Genomic DNA, 20,860 nt, shown 5'->3' on the forward strand with positions numbered 1-20,860 from the left:
ACGGCAAAATAGGGGGAGAGAAGGCGTTTAGTTATTTTTAAATACAAAAGAAGTTAATAATCCGTAACTTATATAGCTGATGCTGCTGGAAATACATTGCTTTTCAGGAATAGTCATCTTAGACCTACTGTGCAAATTTTGCCATTTCTTCAGAAATTAACGCAGTCTGTGCCAGTGGCCCGTGTCCCTCCCGTCAGCGGGGCGCTCTGCTGAGCAGGGCTGGCTCCCAAAGCCACGTGCTTCCAGCTAAGAGTTAAGACAACTATACTTAAAGGAATAAATGCTATTGGGCCTCTGGACTATAATACTCATCTTAAGCCAACAACTTGAAATTTTTAAATCTATTTAATCCTCTTTTGCCACATAAAGTAGACTTCTGACAGCTTGCCTTGCCCCCCTTTTACTCCGCTGCCTCCTGTAGAGCCGGAGTATGTTCAAAAGGCGACTGGTGGATTTTCAGGCCTTTGAAGCCCTGCCGTGTTGGGTGCGACACGGCTCCGAGCAAAGCGGTTCTTCGCCATCCTGCCCAGAAGAGCAGGCCTCCGTGAGAGGCCCAGAACGTGGGTGAGCGTTACTGCTGCGCGCCCGGACACTGCTGTGTCATAAATAAACCAACGTGGCGGTACGTGGTCTATAAAAATACTTACAATACTATTTATTTTCCCAAAAAATGACCTAGCTAAAATCCTGTTCCATTTGATTGTCAAGGGATGTTTATCCACTGTCCCACTTAGCGCAAATTTTGGCTAAAATTACCTCTGTGAGGGAGTACAGCAGGAGGTGACGTGATGGAGCCCTGGCAGAGCAACCTGGAGCCAGCTCCAGCTGGGAACACTCATTCCTTTACCTAATTTCTGATCTTTGTAAAAGAACCTGTGTACTTAAAGATAAGGATGTGCAAGTAGTAAAAGAAGGAATTTGAGATTAAATATATTTAGGTCCGTCTTAATGGATTCCACCATTAGCACGGCACTGGTGTCTGCATGGGTAGTTAAGTGTTATTTTCATTCTTAGTGACAACTAAGAATATAATGAACATAATTAGTGTTATTTTCATTCTTACTGTCACAGTAGAGCAGATGTTTAGGGGAAGTTTCACGAGTTCAGTAGAACTTTGAGAAATACACTGTAGTCTGGCTGGTCAACCCTAGGATGACTTTAATGGGGGAAGAGGAGGGTGCTTTAGCAGATTCAGATACGTAAAACCTTCAAAACACTGTGCAGAAAGCTTCACGTTTTAGTTAAAGTGGTTTCCTTGCTATTTAAAGTGAGCGCAGCCGACTGGATCATAAACAGCTTACAGCCGCCCCGGAGAGAGGATTTCGGTCATCCTCGGAGAACGGTTTCTAATGCGTTCCTGTGCACGCGCTTCTCCAGGGGGGCAGCCAACAGCCGCAGCAGTGAGAAGGTAAGAGGCTTCAGAGCTCCGTTCGCCACAGCTGCTGCTGAACAAGAGCTGGTTTGCGCTGGAAATTGGACTTGTTTGGGGCTAAATACCAACCTACATGTCCCGGGCAGTAATTGGTGTACTTCCCATCACACAGCGCACAGCCTGGGCACGATCCAGTCTCCGTCCTTCAACCACCACCGCTGTTTCCTCAGTTAAGTTACTCCCCAAAACCTACAGCAATAGGACTTTTGGCGGTGATCACCAGTGAATACAGCAAAATTAGTCACTTTTATTTAAAAGAAATAACATATTACAAATAAGTGTGCAAAACAATTTCTGTGATTAAATACACATAAAAGCAACATGCAACCATGACATCAAAATCTGCGTAGGAGTTAGTCCTTAGTATGTTACGTGACACTAAAAGAAACTTGTCAAATTTAGAGAGTTTGCAGCTAAATCGTAGAGTGAAGGGGCGTGTCCGATGGGAAGCATCTGTGGAATTAAATTTCAGAAGAGCAAGGCTTCCCTCCCCCCGGTATTTAGTGCTATGAACGGAGAGCTTGTGTCTATTTCAGTTTCTAGTTTAGTATCTCGTGCCTTAGTTTAGCAGTAAATATTAATTGCCATATAAGGATTCGGGGAAAGAGTTTACAAGTCAGTGGGTTTAGTCTAACCTAACTGTCCCTAGGCCAACAGGATTTAGTATGCAACATCTCAAAGAAAATAAAAAGAAAGAAAGGTTTGCAAGTTTAAAGCCGTTGCAGAGATGTACACTTCATGCCACCTCCTCGGTTTATTGTGCTGGATGTGGAAGTGGCCTGTCCAGTCCCTCCAGTTGAAGCAGAGCGGTTGTAGCAGCGGTCAGTAGGGCTGTCTCACCGCTGCCCGGGGTGGGTTTTAAACCTGGAATGGCTGTTTCGTTACAGAAGGAATCGCCTCTACAAATACAGGAGCTGCGCGCGCCCCGGCTGCCTGCTCTGCGCACCCAGGAGAGGTGAGTTGGGTCAGCCAGTGCCCGAATGTGCCTTCAGCTACTATGTACAGTTTGGCACCTCTGACAATTAGCGCTGATCGCTCAACCGCCATCGGTAGGTGTATGTGAGCAGCAGCCTGTGGCCGTGGGATCACCCCCCCCCAACCCCACACACCGGCTCAGAGGATGAGCACGGTTCAAGCTACAGTCGTCTATGGCTACGCGCTTGTCCTCTCCTCTCCTCTCGCTCCAAGAAGTGCTCGGGGAAGGGGGAAGGCAGCACTCCTGCTCCCAGCCGAGCCCGGGGAGTTTATTGGCATGATCCATAGTATTCTCACCCCCCGCTCCCAGCCATTCAGTGGAAGTAAAGCAGTGCCTAAAATCTTCTGTTTTCACATCCCTTTTTCTAAGGCCAGTTGTACACTGGTACAGCCCCCTGCAGATCGTTCCGTGTGGCAGGCACTCGTGTTTAATCTAAAGTCATTTCACAGTTTAGATTAGATTAAGAGAAACCCAATAGGCACAAGCTTGTTGAAAGCCACATCTTGAAGACTTGAGTTGATGACAGTAACCCAAAGAGATTTTAATGATGAACACTTGCAGAAATGAGAATAAACATACGTAGTCCACTACTTCAGAGCTTGTTCTGATCATGTTGGGCCAGGCTTCTCAGTGAGGTCTGCTAAACTTCTTGATCAGTATTGGACATTCATATACTGTCCTTCCAAAGCTGTGGAATAGCTGAGGCAGTACTTTGACCCACGCACTCCCTCAGCTCAGTCAAAGCTTGTCGTCCGTCATTTCTAGAAACTGAGCATAGACGTCCCTTGAGCATTCCCCTTTTTGGTTGAATAAGAACTTGTAGTAGCTGCCATCGGCGCATATTGCTGAAACGCAAACACAGTCAGGGTAAGTTCAGCTGTTCCAGAGGTTGGGTTCCATTCTGTTCCTTCAGCTACAGCTTCAACTGACCTTTCGAGCCGATGGAACATCCAGAGAGATGCTCTGGAGGAACCTGAGGGAGGCCAGTCCCCGTGCGGTGCCAGTCAGCCCAGTACCGCACCCTCCCTGGGCGCTGCCTGATCTTACTCCCGCGCAGTGCGGCGAGAACTCCTGGTCTCGGCCGACAGGGACAGACACTGGCCCATCTCGGCACTCCCTGCAGCTCAGAGCCAGGGCAGTTCAAAACCTGGTTCTCCAGGCAGAACCCGGGGAAGCCTCCGGTACTTACCTATGACAGCATTTGGCTCTGTTCCAAAGGCACAAATGCACGGAGAGCCTGAGGGAACCTGAAATTTGGAGAAACTCCATTTGGAACTGAAGTATTTGGGGAGAAAGCTGGCAGAGGCCAAACTGAAAGAAAAAAAAAAAAAAGGCATAACAACTTAGTAAGGTGTTGATGAGAGTCGATTTAGAACTTCTGGCACGTCTGAACAAGCTGCAGTGTTCACACTGTCACTTTCAATTGGCTTTTTATTTTCTTCCACTAATAATCAGGTAATATGTATGATTCCCCTTGTAGGGAAGGGGGGCCCTACAGCTACCTTTCTGGCTTTATCGTGACTGCAAAAATTGCTGAAAGGACTGATTTTTAGTAGAGATTGCTTTATGTGGAGTGTCCGCAGAGTATGTTCATGCTAAGAGAGAGCCATTAAAACCCCATCCTGTGCTTCTGCTGGAACTGTACAGCCCCACAAGGGGCAGCAGAAACGTGGCAGTTGCTGTTGGTCCTAAATCTGCAGCTTCACCCAGTCACAGCAGATGAATCTTCCCACCTCCAGCAGCGCAGGTACTGGAGCAGTCTTTTAAACTATTAAAGGGGCACACCACACCCCCCAGGCCCCCCCGAAGGCTCCAGAAAGGCTCAACCCCTACCTTGACTGCTTATTTCTTTTAGGATCTTCTGCAGCAAAAATATGTACTGTGCCGTGGTCGCTGGATACGCAGATTAGGGAAGCATCCTGATTGAAGTTAATACTGTAGAGAACACAGAGAATTGCAGTATCTACTGGAACAGAGCCACAGCTTCTGGTGTACGCCATCCTCCTCCGCAGCTGCCAGGCACGGTGTGAACAACTCCTCGCCTGCGGCAGCTGAGGCTCCTCCAGTTCAGCTTTGCTTTGCTGACAGGATGAAGAGCCCTTGTTTGTCAGGACCAGCCATGCAGCAGATTGCCCTGACCTGGACACCACCCATGTGGGCTGTTCTGCCACTTCACTGGAAGAAAATGTGTGACCTCTGCTGCGAGGAGTCGTGGCAGGTACCGGATAAAACGTGCACCGCTGACCCCAGAGAGGTGCTCAGCAGAAGAACGGAAGTTTCCCCAGTCCTGGCAGAGTGCTTCCAGCAGTGCAGTAGTCAGACCTCTGCCTCGGGCGCTCTCAAACAGAGCAGCGCTGTGTTGTAATTAATGCTCCCCTCGCCCCCGGGTATTCATCCCAGTCCCCGGGAGGTGTTGGGCTGCATCACTGCATTCCCCGTGGTTCCGTGTGAAGTCCAAGTATCCCCCCAGCTACCATTTGTTCTCTGCAGAGAAGCAGCTTATCAATATACATGTTTTTGCCCCAAGCCCTCTAACCCGTGCCAGGCTCACACAGCTAGTGGCTGCTGCCCTCTCCTCACCAGCACGGGGACCTCCAGCTGCCCAGAATTCTGCCTTGTGCCCCTGGCAGCCGAACTCTGCCTCGGGTGCCGCTTACCAGGCTGCCTCAGCACAGCACCATCCTCCAGGAGACAAAGCAGAAGTAATTAAACATACCAGTATATGTTGGCTGCCTGTGATCCTCTCCGTAGCTCCTGGATTAAATGCCCTGATGAAGTATCAAATATTCTTATGAGGGTCCCCTTGAAAAGGAATCAAGCATTATATTAGCAAAGGCAGAAGACTCTTTACATCCTAAAATGAATGCATCCTAAAAGTCTGTCTGACCCGCACGTAGCGTACATAATCAGGTTTTTCATCTCAGTAGATTTGAGAGAACCACTCTTAATGATAGCTTTTAGGGAGAATATCAATTTCTCCCCCACACCACCACAATGCTGCAATGCTTTAGTATACAATCGTGTTACTTTGCTACTCAATTAAGTAAGTTTCATCCAAGCTACCTTCTAAAGCACTAGTTTGGCCCTGGCATTGGTTTGGACACAAGAGTACGTGTTTGTGCAGCCTTCTGGGCCCAGGCTCTGGGAGTCATTTCTTCCTTGCTCCCGTGGTCAGTACTCTGTTTTGATTGCTACTGGGCAATTTTTTTCCCCACTTAAGTATATTCAGGCTGTGGATGGTCTTTCCTTACAATTAGTTTAGCTGAAGTAATCTAGAAGAATTAGTTACCTACCACACACTCATTATCTGTATCGACCCCCACCTGAGAGACCCCGCAGGTGACAGGCAGAAATCTGCATTAGAGAACTGTACTGCGCTTCAAGTAAACTAAGCTTCACACCAGCCATGTAAAACAAGTCACCGTGTCCCAAATAAAGCGATGGACGGTTCAGTAGTACTTTGGTCTGATGAAGAGCGGGTACACATCGTCACCTGCAACTTGTGTTACGCACCCGGTTAACAAATGCATCTCTCCAGTCGCACACCGGTAAAGAACAGGAGTCCACGGAGAAACATTTGGGTAAATGTCAGCTTAGTTTTAAGACAGGAGCTTGAGGTGTATGCTCAGTATGGCAGTTTGCCCCTACTCTGATTTCTGTCTGACAACGCTGCTTGAACTTACTCTCTACACAAAAAAAAGAATGTCTCAATACAAACTCTGCAGATTATTATGCTATTTAACAATGGAGCTGGCATTCAAGAGCTTTGTTTAGAAGATGTACAGTAATTAAGCTTAGTTAAGAGAGACTACGGTTGTGTTTTCTTTTTATAAGCTTTCTGAGCTGTAGGCTGTGCAGTAGGAACTATTCTAAACAGAGACTAGCTGGATTAATTTAGCTTGTCCTTGAGAACCTGGTTTCAGGGGAGTGGAAGGAGGTAGCGAGTGCTCAACTTGCCTCGTACCCATCTCCCTCACATTCCTGGGGATGCTGGAAGCTCCTCTGGGAGATGAAGCTCCCGAGCAGCCTTCCCTGAAGCTCCCATGGAGAAGGCAGGTCTAAGACTTCACATTCTTTCTACATCTCTGCATCAGCCCAGCCCAAAGGGGTTTTTGTGCAGGTTTTTGTCAGCGTACTGCATTCTTTAGCCCTAACACGCAACCACAAAGAATTTGTTAAATAATGCAAGAATCAATTTATCATTTACGCTCTGCAGGAAAACCTCTGCAGCGTGTGTATGAGGCAGCGCACCTCCCTCCCGCTCTGTATCAGGACTTAAGCCAGAGCAGAACCAGCTCCTCCAGTATGACAGACCTATTTGCAAATATTTCTTTAGCCAGTGGTTTTAAAGTGAATTTAAGCAGAAAATAATAAAGGTCAAACAATGCAAATAAGCTTTCCCCTGCCCCCTTTATTATTAAAATTAGTAGTATTTATTGAAGGACACGTGAAGTGCTTGGGCCAGATCTCACTCAAATGTCACTGAAGAGTCACTGCTACAGTCGGCTAAAACAAACACTACATTTGGATGGTTGGTTGGGTATCCTAGAGAAGCAGGACAGACAGACAGACTGCAAATGCATATTTCAATGACGAATTTCCCAGTTAGTTATTTCTCTCTCTTTCCCACAAAAGGAAAGAGAGATTTTAGAAGGAGTTCCTACACTGGAACACACAGTCAGAGAGAGGAGGAAATGATTCTTACTTTTTCTGATGCTGTTGCAATTCTTGTTCCCTGCAGGTTTAGAGCTATACAGCTCAAGACTCCCTCGTGAGCCGGTATGTCGACGGGAGGCTTTTCTGTATTAGCTAGATCCACTATCTGCACGTGCCCAGTGTGTGTTCCAGGAAATGCAAGAAGGGAATTATTACTATTTGGACAAAGGACACAGAGACCTAAAAGACAAAAAAAAAAAAAAAAAAAAAACCAAAACAACTGTGTAGTTTCCGTAACCTAATAAAGTTTTCAAACACAAGTTTCTAAAATATCAGTAATTTCAGAATAAACAAACATCCATGTAGCAAATCAGAATTTCATTTTACTGGCTATTGCAGTATCCCAAAACGTGATCCATCCCTAAGTGCAGAGCACAGAGAAGTAGGGGAGTAGCATAATTTTAACTTTCTCTCCTATTTCAAAGAAATAGTGGTTATCCAAAATCTGGATGTTTTCAAAGATCAGCTCCATCAGCCTGTTACAGCAAAGTTATTTAAGAAAATAAATAAAAAAAGGTCTCCTTAGCAGCTTGAAAAAGCTAAGAGTTTATAACAGGTGATAGTTTAGTTTCTCCTCCATCAGTAAAACCAATTAGTATTAATTCATGTTTGGACTTGGTTCTTATGGCACCTTTTTTTTTCTTGGTAACTTTTTGCAGACCATTTCAGGAAAGTCACATCTCTCCCGGGTGTTCTGCGGATACCGAGTGAATTCCTGCGAACTCAGCCCACAGCTGGCGGAGCAATGGGTGGCTGTCACAAGGAACAACATCCTTCTACCGCACGCCCAGCGGCCTATAGGTAAGTCAGGATGTCCAACCTGCAGCTGGGCTGCCCTCAGCACAGCCACCACATCCAACATTTGCTTCAGAACCTCCCAAGATGGGGACTCTGGGCCTAAGGAACCTCCCGGTGGTGGAAACACCTTCCTGATGTACAAGCTGACTCTCCTGAGATATCAAGCACGGCCACCAGCTCCATCATTCCTGTAACTGTCCTTCAGTCCCCCCCACGCCTGCCTGGAGCCTCCGCTGGCATCACTGCACGGGCCAGTTCTGCCTGTGGCACCAACACTCGGCCTGGCTCAGGATCCCTTCTGCTCCTTTCAACAACACACAAAGCCCTACCTTCCTATTTAAAGAGAACAACAGCAGTTTGCTAATTAGGCTCTTTTTGACACGGTAGAGAATAGTTTGCTTGACAGTTCTAGCTCTATTAGAAAGGAGGAATGATGCACTTCAATAGTTTGTGTTCGTAATTAAGCTTTCAGCACAAAATACATCAACTTTACAGGTTCTTTACAGAAGAAAGCATAGAAATCAAATCTATAACAGAAGTACATGAAAAAGCTTTTCTATGCCAAATATTAATACATTTTAATAACCATTTTATAAAACACAAAAGCATCTCCAAAGGGCATGACTATAGTGCAGTATGTAAACTGTTTAATGACTTACTAAACAAAACTGCTTCAGGCAGATAAGGATAAATAGCATGTCAGGAACAGAATAAACTCTTCCTTCCCCTCCCTAGCCCACACAGACAACTCACCTTTAGGGTTGTAGCAGGTTTCAAAGACGTGCAACTGATGGGGATTGTGTGTGAACGTGAAGACTTTAATCATCGAGTCCAAGACTACCACAATTCTGAAAGAGACAAGAAGGTCCTGTGACTTGGGGTGGGGAAACCAGGGACGTACGTATCAGTTCAGAGCTGCAGAGGCTTTCAACCAATTTAATGGCTGTGTTCTCCCCCCCGCCCCCCCAGCAGACTCCCAGCCTTGCAAAAAAACCATGCGGCGATGAGCCTGCAAAGCACTTATCTAAAGCTGCGACAGCAGAACCCCTCCGCCCACACATACACAGACTCCAGCTGCTAAGAGATGCTCTTGCTCTAGAGATCCACGTGAATTCCCCTCACACTCCTCCACACCTGGAAAAAGCCTGCAGTAGCCACGAGAACATTTCCCCGCATTAGGTGGCCAGAAAGTCTTACAGGCTTTTCACCAAGGTGTCAGATACCAGTCCACTCGAGCTATTAACACCTAGTGCGTGCCCCCAAAAGCCTGTTTTACCTTTAGTTGCTCTTGTTGTTTATCTAGGTCTTAAAGCAGGATCTTTTTTCTTTCTATGAACGGCTGGAAATGAGTAAGAACAGTGTCTAAAGCCAAGCTGCGCATCTGGAACACGTTTGTTGTTACCTACCTGTCTCTTCGCAGCTTAACTGCTTTGACTTCTGTAGAAAACTCTATCTCGATGACAGTCTTCTTCTTCAGGTCATCCCAGATCATTACTGCAACAGTGCAGAGATTGCGTTAGATCACCGAGGCATAGCCAAAGATGCACATCGTCTCCATTAGAACAACTTGTAGTTTCCGAGAAGGCTACTGAAGAGAAGCATCCGGTAGCCGAGCATTACAGACTGGCGTCCTGCTCACCACAAGGTATTCAGCTACAACAGAGGGACCCCAGTCCTTCATGCTATGACTCCTGCAGGTAGGAGCTCGTAAACCACAAAAAAAATACATTTTTCTAAATACAATCAGCTCTTTTGTTTTGCTCTGAGGACTATCAAAGAAATAAAGCAGCAGTCAAAAAAAAAAAAAAAAACTAGTATATTTGCCAGCCAGGGACCTTTTCCCCCACAGGCTGCTGAGCCACAGAGTCTCTCTGCAAAGTTACCTGTGGGAAGGACAGACTTTGTCACCAGGTCTCGGAGACTGGTCCCTGCAGGGAGGTGCCTGGTGACACTAACAGCAGCGGGGCAACGCATTTCACCACCTTTACTTAAAACCTGCTGCAACATCCCCTTCATCCAGCCTTCAGAGTGCCCAAGCCCAGCTCAAGGCCATTGGTTTGGGAGCTCTTTGGGCAGTTTCACACAGACACCAAGGCAAACATTTACAAGATCTATTCCTCGAGACTCACCTTTGTTAGGTGGGTACTTGGGCTTTTTTCCTCCACCTACTAGTGCTAAGTAGTTGCAACGAAACAACATTTCGACATGGCCAACACCACCTTCTAGAAATTCTGAAAGACAAATATATTTTATTTAAAAGTGTGAGGACCTGTTAAAACACCGTCTCACTTTTACCACTGTTACATGAAAAGTTCGCCCTATCTAGCGCTTCTCTCAGGCACCCAAGAACACTATCCTCCTACCCTGGCTGACCTTAAAAACAGAATTTTCTAAGAAGATGGGTGACAGACAAGAAATCCTGACTAAAAGGGTAGGGGGTTTGGAGTTGGGGTTTTTTTTTTATTGATTTTTTTTGTGCTTAAGATGAGGATTCTCAGCAAAGTTGCTTAATTTTTTATAGCAACGAAGATGACTGTTGTTGTCGTCACACAGTTGGGACAGGCCTTGTTTTCATATATAGAAAAAACATAGCAAAGTTTTAAAGTTAATATATTAAGACATGCTGCATGAGAGAAGATCAAGCAATATCATCACAATTTCTATCCTACAGTGAATCTGTAAATATGTTTAGAGACTGTCCGGTTCGCTCAAATTCATTCCCCTTGCCCCCCCCCCCCCCCCATTTCAAGCCTGCTGTTGCTCTGTTATGCTAATGCTCTGCATTTGGAAAAATACCAATATGGTATTTATAGTCAGGAACCTTTTTAGTTGCAAGGGAAATTGTATTAATAGACTTGATGGATTTGAGGAAAGGTGGCAAAACGTTCATCTATGTAGCTGAACTGGACTCCAGTGCTGTTCTCTGGAGCACACCGGTAGCTGCCGGAACAGGCAAGGAGCACGGAGCAGCTCCAGCCCCGGTCTCCAGTCAGTGATGCAGGAACCAGTGAGATCAACACAGATCAGCTGGTGCAGACAGTTTCCCATTTATAGAGCAAGGAAAAGGATCTTTTCTTTCTAAGAATCTCAGCTGCAGAGGAAGTCGGCTAAGATGCCATGCTTATGGTGCAAGTGGAGGAACAAAATATCAACCAGGGGATTTTATAATAAAGGAATTTTTCTATTTGATGACATTTGAGTGGGGGCTTGGCTTTGCTTACGCAGCTTAGAGGGATGCTCGGCATTCTGCTGGGAAGAGGAACTGAACTGTCAGGAGAGAGGCTGTAACCGTGGCCTTCAAGGTAAATGAGCAGAGTTAAAAACAAGCTTCTCCTTAAAGACTGTCCAACCCCCCATACACACACTGGCAGGCTGCAGTGGGAAAGGTGGATAACACTAATAAACCATTTCAAAGCTACAGGGAAAGATGCAATTTCACAAGGACTCAAGAGAGACCTACTGTCAAAAACGGGGATGGGAGAAAACAGGAAAAAATGTCTGAGAAGCTGGGAGCAAGCACCACAACAGAGAGATGCAGACATGAAGGACAGGAGAAGGGAGGTGCAGTCAGACGTTAAGGAGCACTGCACTGAGGAATTTATGTTGGGACTTGACTACACAACGCTGAAGACAGATGCCTGGAAACTCACACTGGAGCAGTAAAGCCTTGGATTTCATACAAGTGTCTGTGGCTTCTTCAACAACACTTTTGACTGCCACGTTTCCTTCCTCAACAGTTGTATTTGGACACTCCCTCCTTCCACACCAGGTCCTCCTCTTAACTCCATTAAAGCATTTAAAACATGAGAGCGCGTTTTGATATGAAGAGTTATTATCACCATGGTAAAAAGCCTCAAGATATTTATGAATGATAACCTGAGACAATTTAAGAAAGTACAACATGTTCTCTATCTATTAGAACAGGCACTTTAACCATTATCTTTACATTTCTGACAGGTGATGCCTGGATGGAGAACTCCAAGGAACTCCTTCCTGGATGTCAGGCAGACAAGCCGGAGTCTAACAGTTAAGACTTAGTTTCGTACTGGGTTACAGAAATCAGTGAATCAGACAGACAAGCTCCAGCTGAGACTCTCTCAGGTAGGTTTAAATATACATGAAAGGTGAACAAGATTTCTCTGTGTGCCTCTGCAGCCAGTGCAGCCTGACCTCTCGGATCCACAGGGGAAAGGCAATCTGTCTCATCAGAAACATCTCTGGCAGTACATCCAGAGCTCCTGGCAAGGGAGAGTTTTGACAAGGAACTCAACAGGACTTCAGCCTGAGTTCTGATCCCTTTAGCACACTATCACAGAGGATACTCCCAAGACACGTTGCTTATGGCAGAATTTACTATTAAGAACAGAAGATAGTTTGTCAGCTTTGGCCACGTGAATAGTGACTGAAATCTCTTACAGCACTAGAAAGTGAAAGTGTGCCTGGTTTCTGGTTTCATAGGAATTGCTATTTTAAATATATTTGTTCTTATTAAATCCTTTCTATCACCACAGGCTGGACGTGCTGGGAAACCTGTTTAGCATGGCAGCTTTCTTCCTATATTTGGGTTAGAATCACATGGCTAGGTTTTCTTTTCCCTTATTTTGATTCAGTTCTGTTTGGTTCCTCATAAAAAGCCTTACTACCTGTTAATATAGCTCACGTAGTCATTTCTGTTTAAGACACAGTATTAGGTTTAACACCTTAAGATCCTTCCACATTTTTTAAGCACACAGAGAATATAAAATTTAGAGCATTAGAGGTCTGAGCTCACAGTGCTCTTGCGAGCAATACTCTAAGCAAGTATGAGAAATGTTGTGTCCAGGTCTCCAGCGGTTCTCTTGCTGCACTAGATCATCCAGATTGCTGCGCAAGAACAGAACAACTTCTCTTGATGGTACGTAACACCACTGCAGTGAGCAACTCTTCTCCCACTTGTGAGCAACCAGGCAACTTATCGCCTATTCTGGACTACAGACATCAGCACCGGCTAACACAATTCAGCCTCTGCGAGAAGGTGAGACAAATCCATCATCAGCCAGCTTTATGCAAATTAACAGCATATAGAGATCTGATCAGGCGGTGGTGTAAGTGAGAGTCCCTTTCGGACCAGCCTGGACTTCCTTTCTCAAGGCTTTATTCAAAGCCCTCCAGTGATGGAATGGTGAAAGCCAGGCAAGATTCTTGCAGAAAACAAATGAGGAGTCTGAGTTTCCAACACAGAACTAGCATGGTATAAGAAGTAAGTATTTTACCTTGTTTCTCTTTTTCTTTGAGTGGATCTGCGTTATAAACTCGGAATCCATTTTCCATTCCACATGCAAAGCATCCTGTAGTAAAAAGCACATATATATACACATATATAGTAACTGCAAAATACACTCAGGGACCAAGCAAGAGCCAGAGGGTTAAGAGAGCATTACTCAGTAACTGCACTGTTAAAACTCAAGCCAAAGACCACTTGCAGGCTCTGTTAGTGATTGCAAGTGAAAACCGTTTAGAGAAGTTGTCCTCTGCCCTGGCCTCTACTGGAAGCAGGAAGTTCTCCGTATTCTTTTTAGACAGGTGAGAAACAATGGAAGGAAAGGAGAGCAGCTCCCAACCCATCTGTATCTTATGTCATGCACTACAGAGGGAAGGAAACCTGCATTTTACTTTTTATGGCCCAACAGACGTTACGAAGCCAACCCCTCCTTTCTTATTACATCTGAGTTCACACTGCGATCACGGCTATACAAACTAGGACCCATTGTCTGTTTTTCCACAGCAAAGAGCTTCTCAAACACAGTTTTTAAGACTGCTCTAACGAGAGCCTGCTACTGCAGCTGCCAATAGCTTAAGTGTAAATCGGGGAATGATTAGAAGCCAGATTAAAATACTCTGGAAAATTTTAGTTACTTTTACATACAGAATTACGCACGTGCCTTTTTAGTGGAATCCATCAAACCACCAGTATCCTGTCCTGTTTTGCTCACTAATGGGCGAGTGCTGTTACTAATATAAAGAAATGCCAGTGTGAAGTTAGATCAATTACAAGTCATTAAGAAGCAGCTGGAGGCAGACTGACAGAAGATCAGTTGCTACACATTTTACATGCACTGTATCAAAAACCCAGTTAAGATCTTTGAGGTAATGGAACAAAGATATTCAAATTAGCCTGGTTTTATTCTCATGCACAGCAGTGACTGCAATGATCTGAACCCCCACACATAAAAATCAAGGAGCTATGTCTAAATGCACCCCTTCCCCAAACTCAGTACCCAAAAATCACAAGGTGGGTGGGGGAAGGAAGTCTTCGCTCTAAACATCAGGTCTCCAAACCATTTGCCCATAGCCAGGTGGCCCACACCAGACTGGACTGGTTCGCTGTGGAGCGATGGCTCAGAAGCTGGCAAAAAAGCTCGCGCTGCAAGAGACTGTTTGACTGTTGGTGTTAATGGTTCACAAACAGCCAGCAATGGTCCTCCCAACACAGGAGCTGACTGGCTGTGGTTTGTGTACCATTAGCTTAATATAAGATCAATTAAAAAAACCTGCATTTGCTCACTGAAGAGCGAGTGAGCACCATTCAATACATGTCCTCCACGGCTCATATCTCCACGTGAGTTAAGATGTCAAAACAAACAATACAACTGGTGACATCTTTTTGTTTGTTTGTTTTTTATAACCCAGAACAAAATCAATGTTCTCACATAACAATACAAAAACACATAATAAACTTGATCTTGGCAACACTATTAGTTTAAAAACTCCACAGTTTGGGAAAAATAATGCAGCCAATTTGAGATTCCTTTTTAATACTTCAAGAGTTTCATTCCAAGCAGGACCATTAAAAAAAACCCCACCCAACCAATAACAAACCAAGAAAACCCCAAAACACAGCCAACCAAACACAAACCCCTCAACTGACTAAAACCCAACAGCAACAAAAGGCATCACACACCTCCTGTGCTAAATTTACAGACCAGTACCTTATGAGGGGGTGGGTGTGTGTCTGCATGTTTGGCAGCATCAATAGGAACAGGGTTCCTATTCACTCAACTCACACATACAAAGGAAAAATGACTGCAAGACCCACCTCTGCACCCTTCAATGTAGAAAGGAAACAAATTAACCCTCTTATTTTACATACAGTCACTAACAGCGGAGTCACAGCCCCAGTACACTGGGCTGTTCCAGCAGTATAGCCGTTAGCCAAACGGCAAAGAAAACACACACAAAACCCTACTCTCCCAGCCCAAAGGACTCACAGGGACAGCTTCACCCTGTCCCAGGTGTTGTAATCAATTAAGCGTGAAAAGTTCTTGTTTACATATGTAAACACAGAGAGTGGTTAACAAGTATAACGATTATAGAAATATTAGTAAACGTATTGAAATAGATGCTTTTAAATGAACTATATTCATTTTACCTCCCCTGTCTCAGTGCATCACTCCTTAGTTTGCCATCAGTCGAATACATAAGAGCACACTGTGTTGAAATGCCAGCACCGATAAGCTGCCACCTCGTGCAGTATATTTCCTGGGATAATTAGAAAGCTAATTTCAATGGAAACATTTCTCTCTACATAAAATAACACTGTACAGGACGAGAACTAATCTGTTTCTGGTAGCTGCAGTGTGTATCTGTATAATTGTTTTTCCAGTGACTGTTTTCTAACACAATATTGTAATTCCAGGAGAGACTGAGAGGGATGCTGGAACTGTTCTGTAGTACGAGAGCACAGTAAAGTTTTACTTGTGTTAATACCAGCATCACCCAAATGGAACATTCCTAACGCAATCAAACGTAGACATTGCATTTCCTGTAGCATCACTATAGCTTTTCCGCAGGGCTCACTTCGTGACTAAGACGTGGGCTGTCTTTAATGTCTTGGGAATATCTAAATTTTGAACTGGAGACACCAGAACCAGGGGAATGTGATTAATTGCAATACTCCCCGTACAGTCGCTAACTACTGAGAGAGATAGAAAGTTCTCAGCCAGGGCAACCCCCGAGCCAAACGAGAAAAATCATGCAGGAAGATTACTGTTACTCATTCAATTCCAGGTTACAGGAGCAGCTTTGGAGCCCAATGTTTCCCATCTGATCCCAGTATTTACCAGTGGGATCAGACAGTTCAGCTTGGCAGCTCCTCTGCAGGAGAGAGCTGGCAAGGGGCTGGCAGGGATGGGAATCGCGGCAGTACCAGGTATGCTTCCTTCCACGGGAAATTCACATCGCATTTGAAGAAGGGACAGACGTGCTGTCAAAGAGCCACTGACTGAAGACACCTCAGATATTATTTTTTTTAAAAAAGTAAATGAATTATTACAGAATTCTTACTGTAGCCCTCGGTTGTGCCTCTTCCTACAGTAAAAGTACTATTTGCCAACAGTCACAGCGAGGCTACAGCGAGTTTTGTTTTTCTAAAGCCAAAGAAAAAGGGAGGGTTACACGAATGACTGTCCTGGAAGATGCCACAAACCGAAGGGGACATGCTGACATGAAGAGGTCTGCAGGATTTGGGGCCTAAGATCCAGAAACTGCAACACTGCAGTCTGGGGAAGTGACCATGGCAGGTGCCATTCCCAGCGCGTTGGTTTTCCTCCCACAGCAAGTTTTGTCTGAAGCCGTAAGAGAGCACAGAATCCTGCGACCATTCACGGGGACCTACAGCCAAGCACTTCAGTCCACTAAAGGAGATGAAATGAATAAGCCAAGTGTTTCAACACCAAAACAAGTCCACACCTCAGTTTTCAAACTAGCTTTAGACTACAACAGTGACGAAAGAGAAACTTGTCAGCAATTTACACATACACTTTCGACTATGGTAATTTATTATGGTGCTTTGTCTGTTCATTTCTGTAAAGTGCTTTAAGGTCCTTCTGAAAGCAGTAGAAAAGCGCCTGAAATCAGGACTGTGCCAGCTTGAAATTAAGAACCTGAAGTCAGAGTATTCTGTTTGAAAACAACGGAGAACATCTTGCAATATGGCCCTTCTGCTTTGGGGGTTATACTGTTTCTTTAATTAAAAAAAAAAAAGTGACAAAAGCATCCAATATAAAAATATAGTATCACTCAAAACAGAGAAAGGCAAGCCCATCTCAGAAACACCGCAGATGTTGGTTTTATCACCGTCAGTCATGGAAGTTACAACTGGGAGAGACTTAATAAGATCATTCCTCCCATCTCCCCATTGCTATGGGATTGGCTAGTCTTAAATTACTAAGAAATTAGGTTATTGTGACAATATATGCAGACACCCACACTACTAAGCTTCAGCACTCAAGTGACTCATATTTCTATTTTTGGTAGAAGCAAGAAGGAAGAAGTGAGCTTTTCCTCTTGTCTACTCTTCTTTGAGCAGCCAAAGAATTTCCTCTCCTTCAACACTTCACGAGTTTAGGGCCTTTTGAAAAGCTTAGCGTCCTTCCTACAGTTCAAATGTCATTATCCCTAAGCAGGAAGAGCTCCAGGAGCCTGCAAATGAAAACCAAACCTGGGGTTTGTTCGAGTTTTTTTATTGTTATTAGGTCATCTGGCCAGGCTGGGGAGGATGGGACTGGAATACTGTTAGGAATAAGCTGCTCAGCTTAAAAGATTCCCAAAACAAATTCCTTAACGTGGTCTGGATGTGACATTATTCAAAGAAGTGTTTATGTTGCATTTACTGCTACAGAATTTAAGGAAGCCTTTGCAATGAAGACCAAGTTCTAAGTGCTAAAAGGACATTCTAAAGTCATTGTGCAGTAAAAGAGAAACTCAAATTCTTACACAGTTCTCTCTATAACCCAGCCCCGTCACAGGCCGAGCATCGAATGTTACAGATCCCTGCAAATGGGAAACGAAGCTCATCCTCACAAATGTCTTTTTCCATCTCTGTTGCAAATGCAAGATGAAAACAAGTGCAGAGTTCCTGAAAAACAGACTATTCTATTCTTTTGAAGCCAACAGGATAGCTTGAAGAGAGCTACCAAGGAGGTCATTTCATTAATAGCTTGATGTGCTACTGACAAAACATCATCAGAAACGTTAGACTAGAATCAACAGAATAATTTGTGTTTACGCACAAGTTCAACAGCATCAGCAACGGGTACGTGAACTACAGTCCACAGTGACAGAAGTTGCAAGACTGTCTTAGGCAAGAGTATTATTTGTTAAGACAAAAGGATGTTACAAAATGATGACCTTCTACTTCTTATCCCACAAAAATGACACTTACTCATAAGAGTGGTGTTTTTTATATTGCAAAAGCAAGGTGAGGCATATGCACCCCCTTCCTAGAAAAGGCCTTCCTGTTTCTAATGAAGAGAAAAAGTTAGAGCACACAGCTCTGAAGCTTTTCAGTGGTCCATGTATCCGTACGCCTGATGTCTGCCAATATGATTAGCAGCTTTAACCACCATTTTAAAAAAATACAAATCGGGCAAAGAAAAAGCTACACCACTAACTTCGAGCGCAAAGTCTTTATGCTGAGAAAGTGACATTTTGTGAGGTACCTTTTCAGTACGGCAGTTTCAAAAGCACACCCCTTTAAGCCCGGGGTTTAAGGCACTCGCACAGCTACACGAGGCAGGCAGGACAATTTTAAGCAGCACAACCTGCAGCAAGTACAGAAGCACCATCCGAGAAACGGATGTATTTGAAGATGCACGTTAGACGCGGCTGTTCCTTCTCCTCTTCCCCCTCTCCCCCAAGCCAGCCCTCTCCGAGAGGCACCCCACCGCCACACCGGAGCTCCGGGAGCAGCAGGAGCGGTAACTCACACCTCTGCCAACAGCCCTCCCGCCTGGGCGAGGCAGGGACGATGTCACCGCAGCAGCGGAGCGCGGGGATCCCGTCAGCCGCAGCGGGGGCGCGCAGGGGACACACACAGAGGAAGGGACCCCGCCTGCCCGCCGCCCCCGAGACCGGGATCACAGCCCCGGGCCGCCCCCGAGGCCGCCTCCGCCGGGCCCCGGGTTCGCACCGCTGCCGGGCGCGGCGGCAGGCCCAGACACAGGGCGGGCGCCGCACTCCCCTCATGGCCCCGGGCGGGGACCTCCGCCCGGCTCCTGACCGCCACAGACCGGCCGCCCAGGGCCGGGCCCGGCAGAGAGAAGCCCCCGCCGCCGGCCGGCCCCGGGCACCGCCCGCTCCCCTCACTGCGCCGCGCCCCCCGCAGACGGCCCGGCCCGGCCCCGCCACCTCACCGTGGTCCTGGTTGAAGCCGGCGTAGAGCAGCCCGTTGCCGTGGGGGTTAGCCGGGAGCAGGTTCATGGCTCCTGCCCGTTCACCTCCGCCCTCCACCCTTTAAACCATGGCGGCGCCCGCCCGCCTCAGCCCCGCCGCCGGAGCCCGCCCGCGCCGAGCCGAGCCGAGCCGAGCCGAGCCGGGCCGAACCGGGCCGAGCCGCGGCGGACAGGCCGGCGGCTGCTTCCGACCCTGCCAGGCAGCGCCGCCGAGCGCAGAGCCCATCCACCCGCCAGCGTGAGGAGCGCCGAGCAATCGAGCGGCGCCGCGCCACGCCCCTGGGGAGGGCGGGCAATGGCGGCGGGCGAGGCTGGCTCTGAGGGAGGGGAGCAGGCCCGCGGGCAGTTTGCCGCTTGGCAGGAGGAGGAGGATCGGCGGCAGCTCGGTGCGTCTGTGAGGAAGAGGGGTTTTCTCAGGGGGCTGGCTCGAGGGGGAAATGGCCCGAGGGTGGCGCGGGCATAGGCCGCGGGCGCCTGAGGAGGACGGGCCTTGTCGCTTCCCCCCTCCGGCCCTGCCTGGGCGGGATCCCCCGCCTCACACGGGGCTCGACCCCGGCAGCAGAGCCCCGGGCCCCCGGGTCTAGGGGGGGGCATTGGGTGAAAGCCCTCACAGCAAAGGCGCACTGAGCATCAGACTGGCAAGAACAGAAGAAATACAGTTAGAATATGCTGAAATAGGGGATACTGTAAGTTGACAACCCCAAAAACCCAACCCCAAATAAACCCAGAGACCACCACCAACAAAAAAATTTGGAAGTTTTGAAGACCTAAGGCCCTGAGCAACCTGATCCGAGCTCAGCAGTGAATTTACTTTTAAGCAAGATGATGGACCTGCTGAGGCCCCTTCCAGTCACAATTACTTCATGGCTCTGATCAGCTGAAAGGCCGTGCTGTCTGTGTTCACACAAATGCCAGCTACTTCCTGTCCTTCATGGGCACTCGCTTCCTCTCCTGCACTCGTTCTGTGCCTTCCACAGCAATGACTCCATGTTGTATTGCTGATCTGTGACCTGCTCTTCTCTACTGCAGACTTCTGTTTGGAAATGACTACAGCTTTTCAGTTTACAGTGGCTCACTGCCGTCCCGGAGCTACCTGCAGTGACCAACAGTATGTTATTTGTGCACTCATATATATAATATATATATAAAAATAATCACATTGCATCTTCACAAGATTCGGTCTTCTCAGGCAGTCAGGGCACATGAAATAAAAGAAGTGAAGAAGGGCATGTTAAGTCATCTTCTTTCCAAGTACAGGCTCAGGCTTCCCTTGCTCTAGGCGAGATGGCTGCAGGCGTTCCCAGAGGGAAGGAGTGCTACTCCAGCCTCTCCTTCTTACTGTGTCTTTATCCTGGCTGGCAGGGGAATCAAGAATCTGAGGACGTACACCCCCACATTCACACTCTCTCCAGCCAGGCACGCTTACTGCAGAGCACAGAGAGGAAACAAACCAGTTTGTTTCAGTCACCTCTTCAGGTGACTGAAGAGGCCAAGACACTAATTCAGAAGAAACTTAAAACAGAATAGCAGTGTGGATGGAAGAGAACTCTTTGTCCTGCACAGAGCTGCTCGTCAAACATACCCAGGCTGCTGACAAACGGATGTCTCGGATTCAGGTTTAACCTCTTGTAGCTGTAGCTGCCGCGTACATTTTCTTAAGCCGTGGAGATGCCGTTGCTGCAGTCTGACACCTTCCCCCCGATACCGACAGCGTTTCTCTGCCACTGG

General features: G+C 46.6%; 1 protein-coding gene across 1 annotated transcript; it reads right to left on the bottom strand.

The window, feature by feature from the left end:
• Positions 1-1,666: 1,666 nt before the first annotated feature.
• On the bottom strand, positions 1,667-19,349 carry WDR45B (WD repeat domain 45B). Its single transcript, XM_074159957.1, has 10 exons — positions 19,094-19,349; positions 13,175-13,249; positions 10,052-10,153; positions 9,329-9,416; positions 8,676-8,770; positions 7,114-7,304; positions 5,125-5,210; positions 4,242-4,343; positions 3,598-3,719; positions 1,667-3,253 (listed from the first exon to the last, which is right to left on the bottom strand). The coding sequence occupies exons 1-10, from the start codon at positions 19,158-19,160 to the stop codon at positions 3,147-3,149; spliced, it is 1,035 nt and encodes a 344-aa protein (XP_074016058.1). The 5' UTR covers positions 19,161-19,349; the 3' UTR covers positions 1,667-3,146.
• Between the last annotated feature and the right edge of the window lie 1,511 nt (positions 19,350-20,860).

Source organism: Numenius arquata, chromosome 17, assembly GCF_964106895.1.
Source record: "Numenius arquata chromosome 17, bNumArq3.hap1.1, whole genome shotgun sequence".
NCBI classification, from domain to species: Eukaryota; Metazoa; Chordata; class Aves; order Charadriiformes; family Scolopacidae; genus Numenius; species Numenius arquata.

Bases quoted from the DNA above. Each gene is read 5' to 3' on its own strand.
- WDR45B (XM_074159957.1), bottom strand. From the start codon at position 19,160: ATGAACCTGCTCCCGGCTAACCCCCACGGCAACGGGCTGCTCTACGCC. The intron at 10,154-13,174 runs GTAAAATACTTA...TTTGTCTTTCAG, and splicing joins CAAAGAAAAAGAGAAACAAG to AATTTCTAGAAGGTGGTGTT. The intron at 9,417-10,051 runs GTGAGTCTCGAG...GCACTGTTGCAG, and splicing joins CAAGTACCCACCTAACAAAG to TAATGATCTGGGATGACCTG.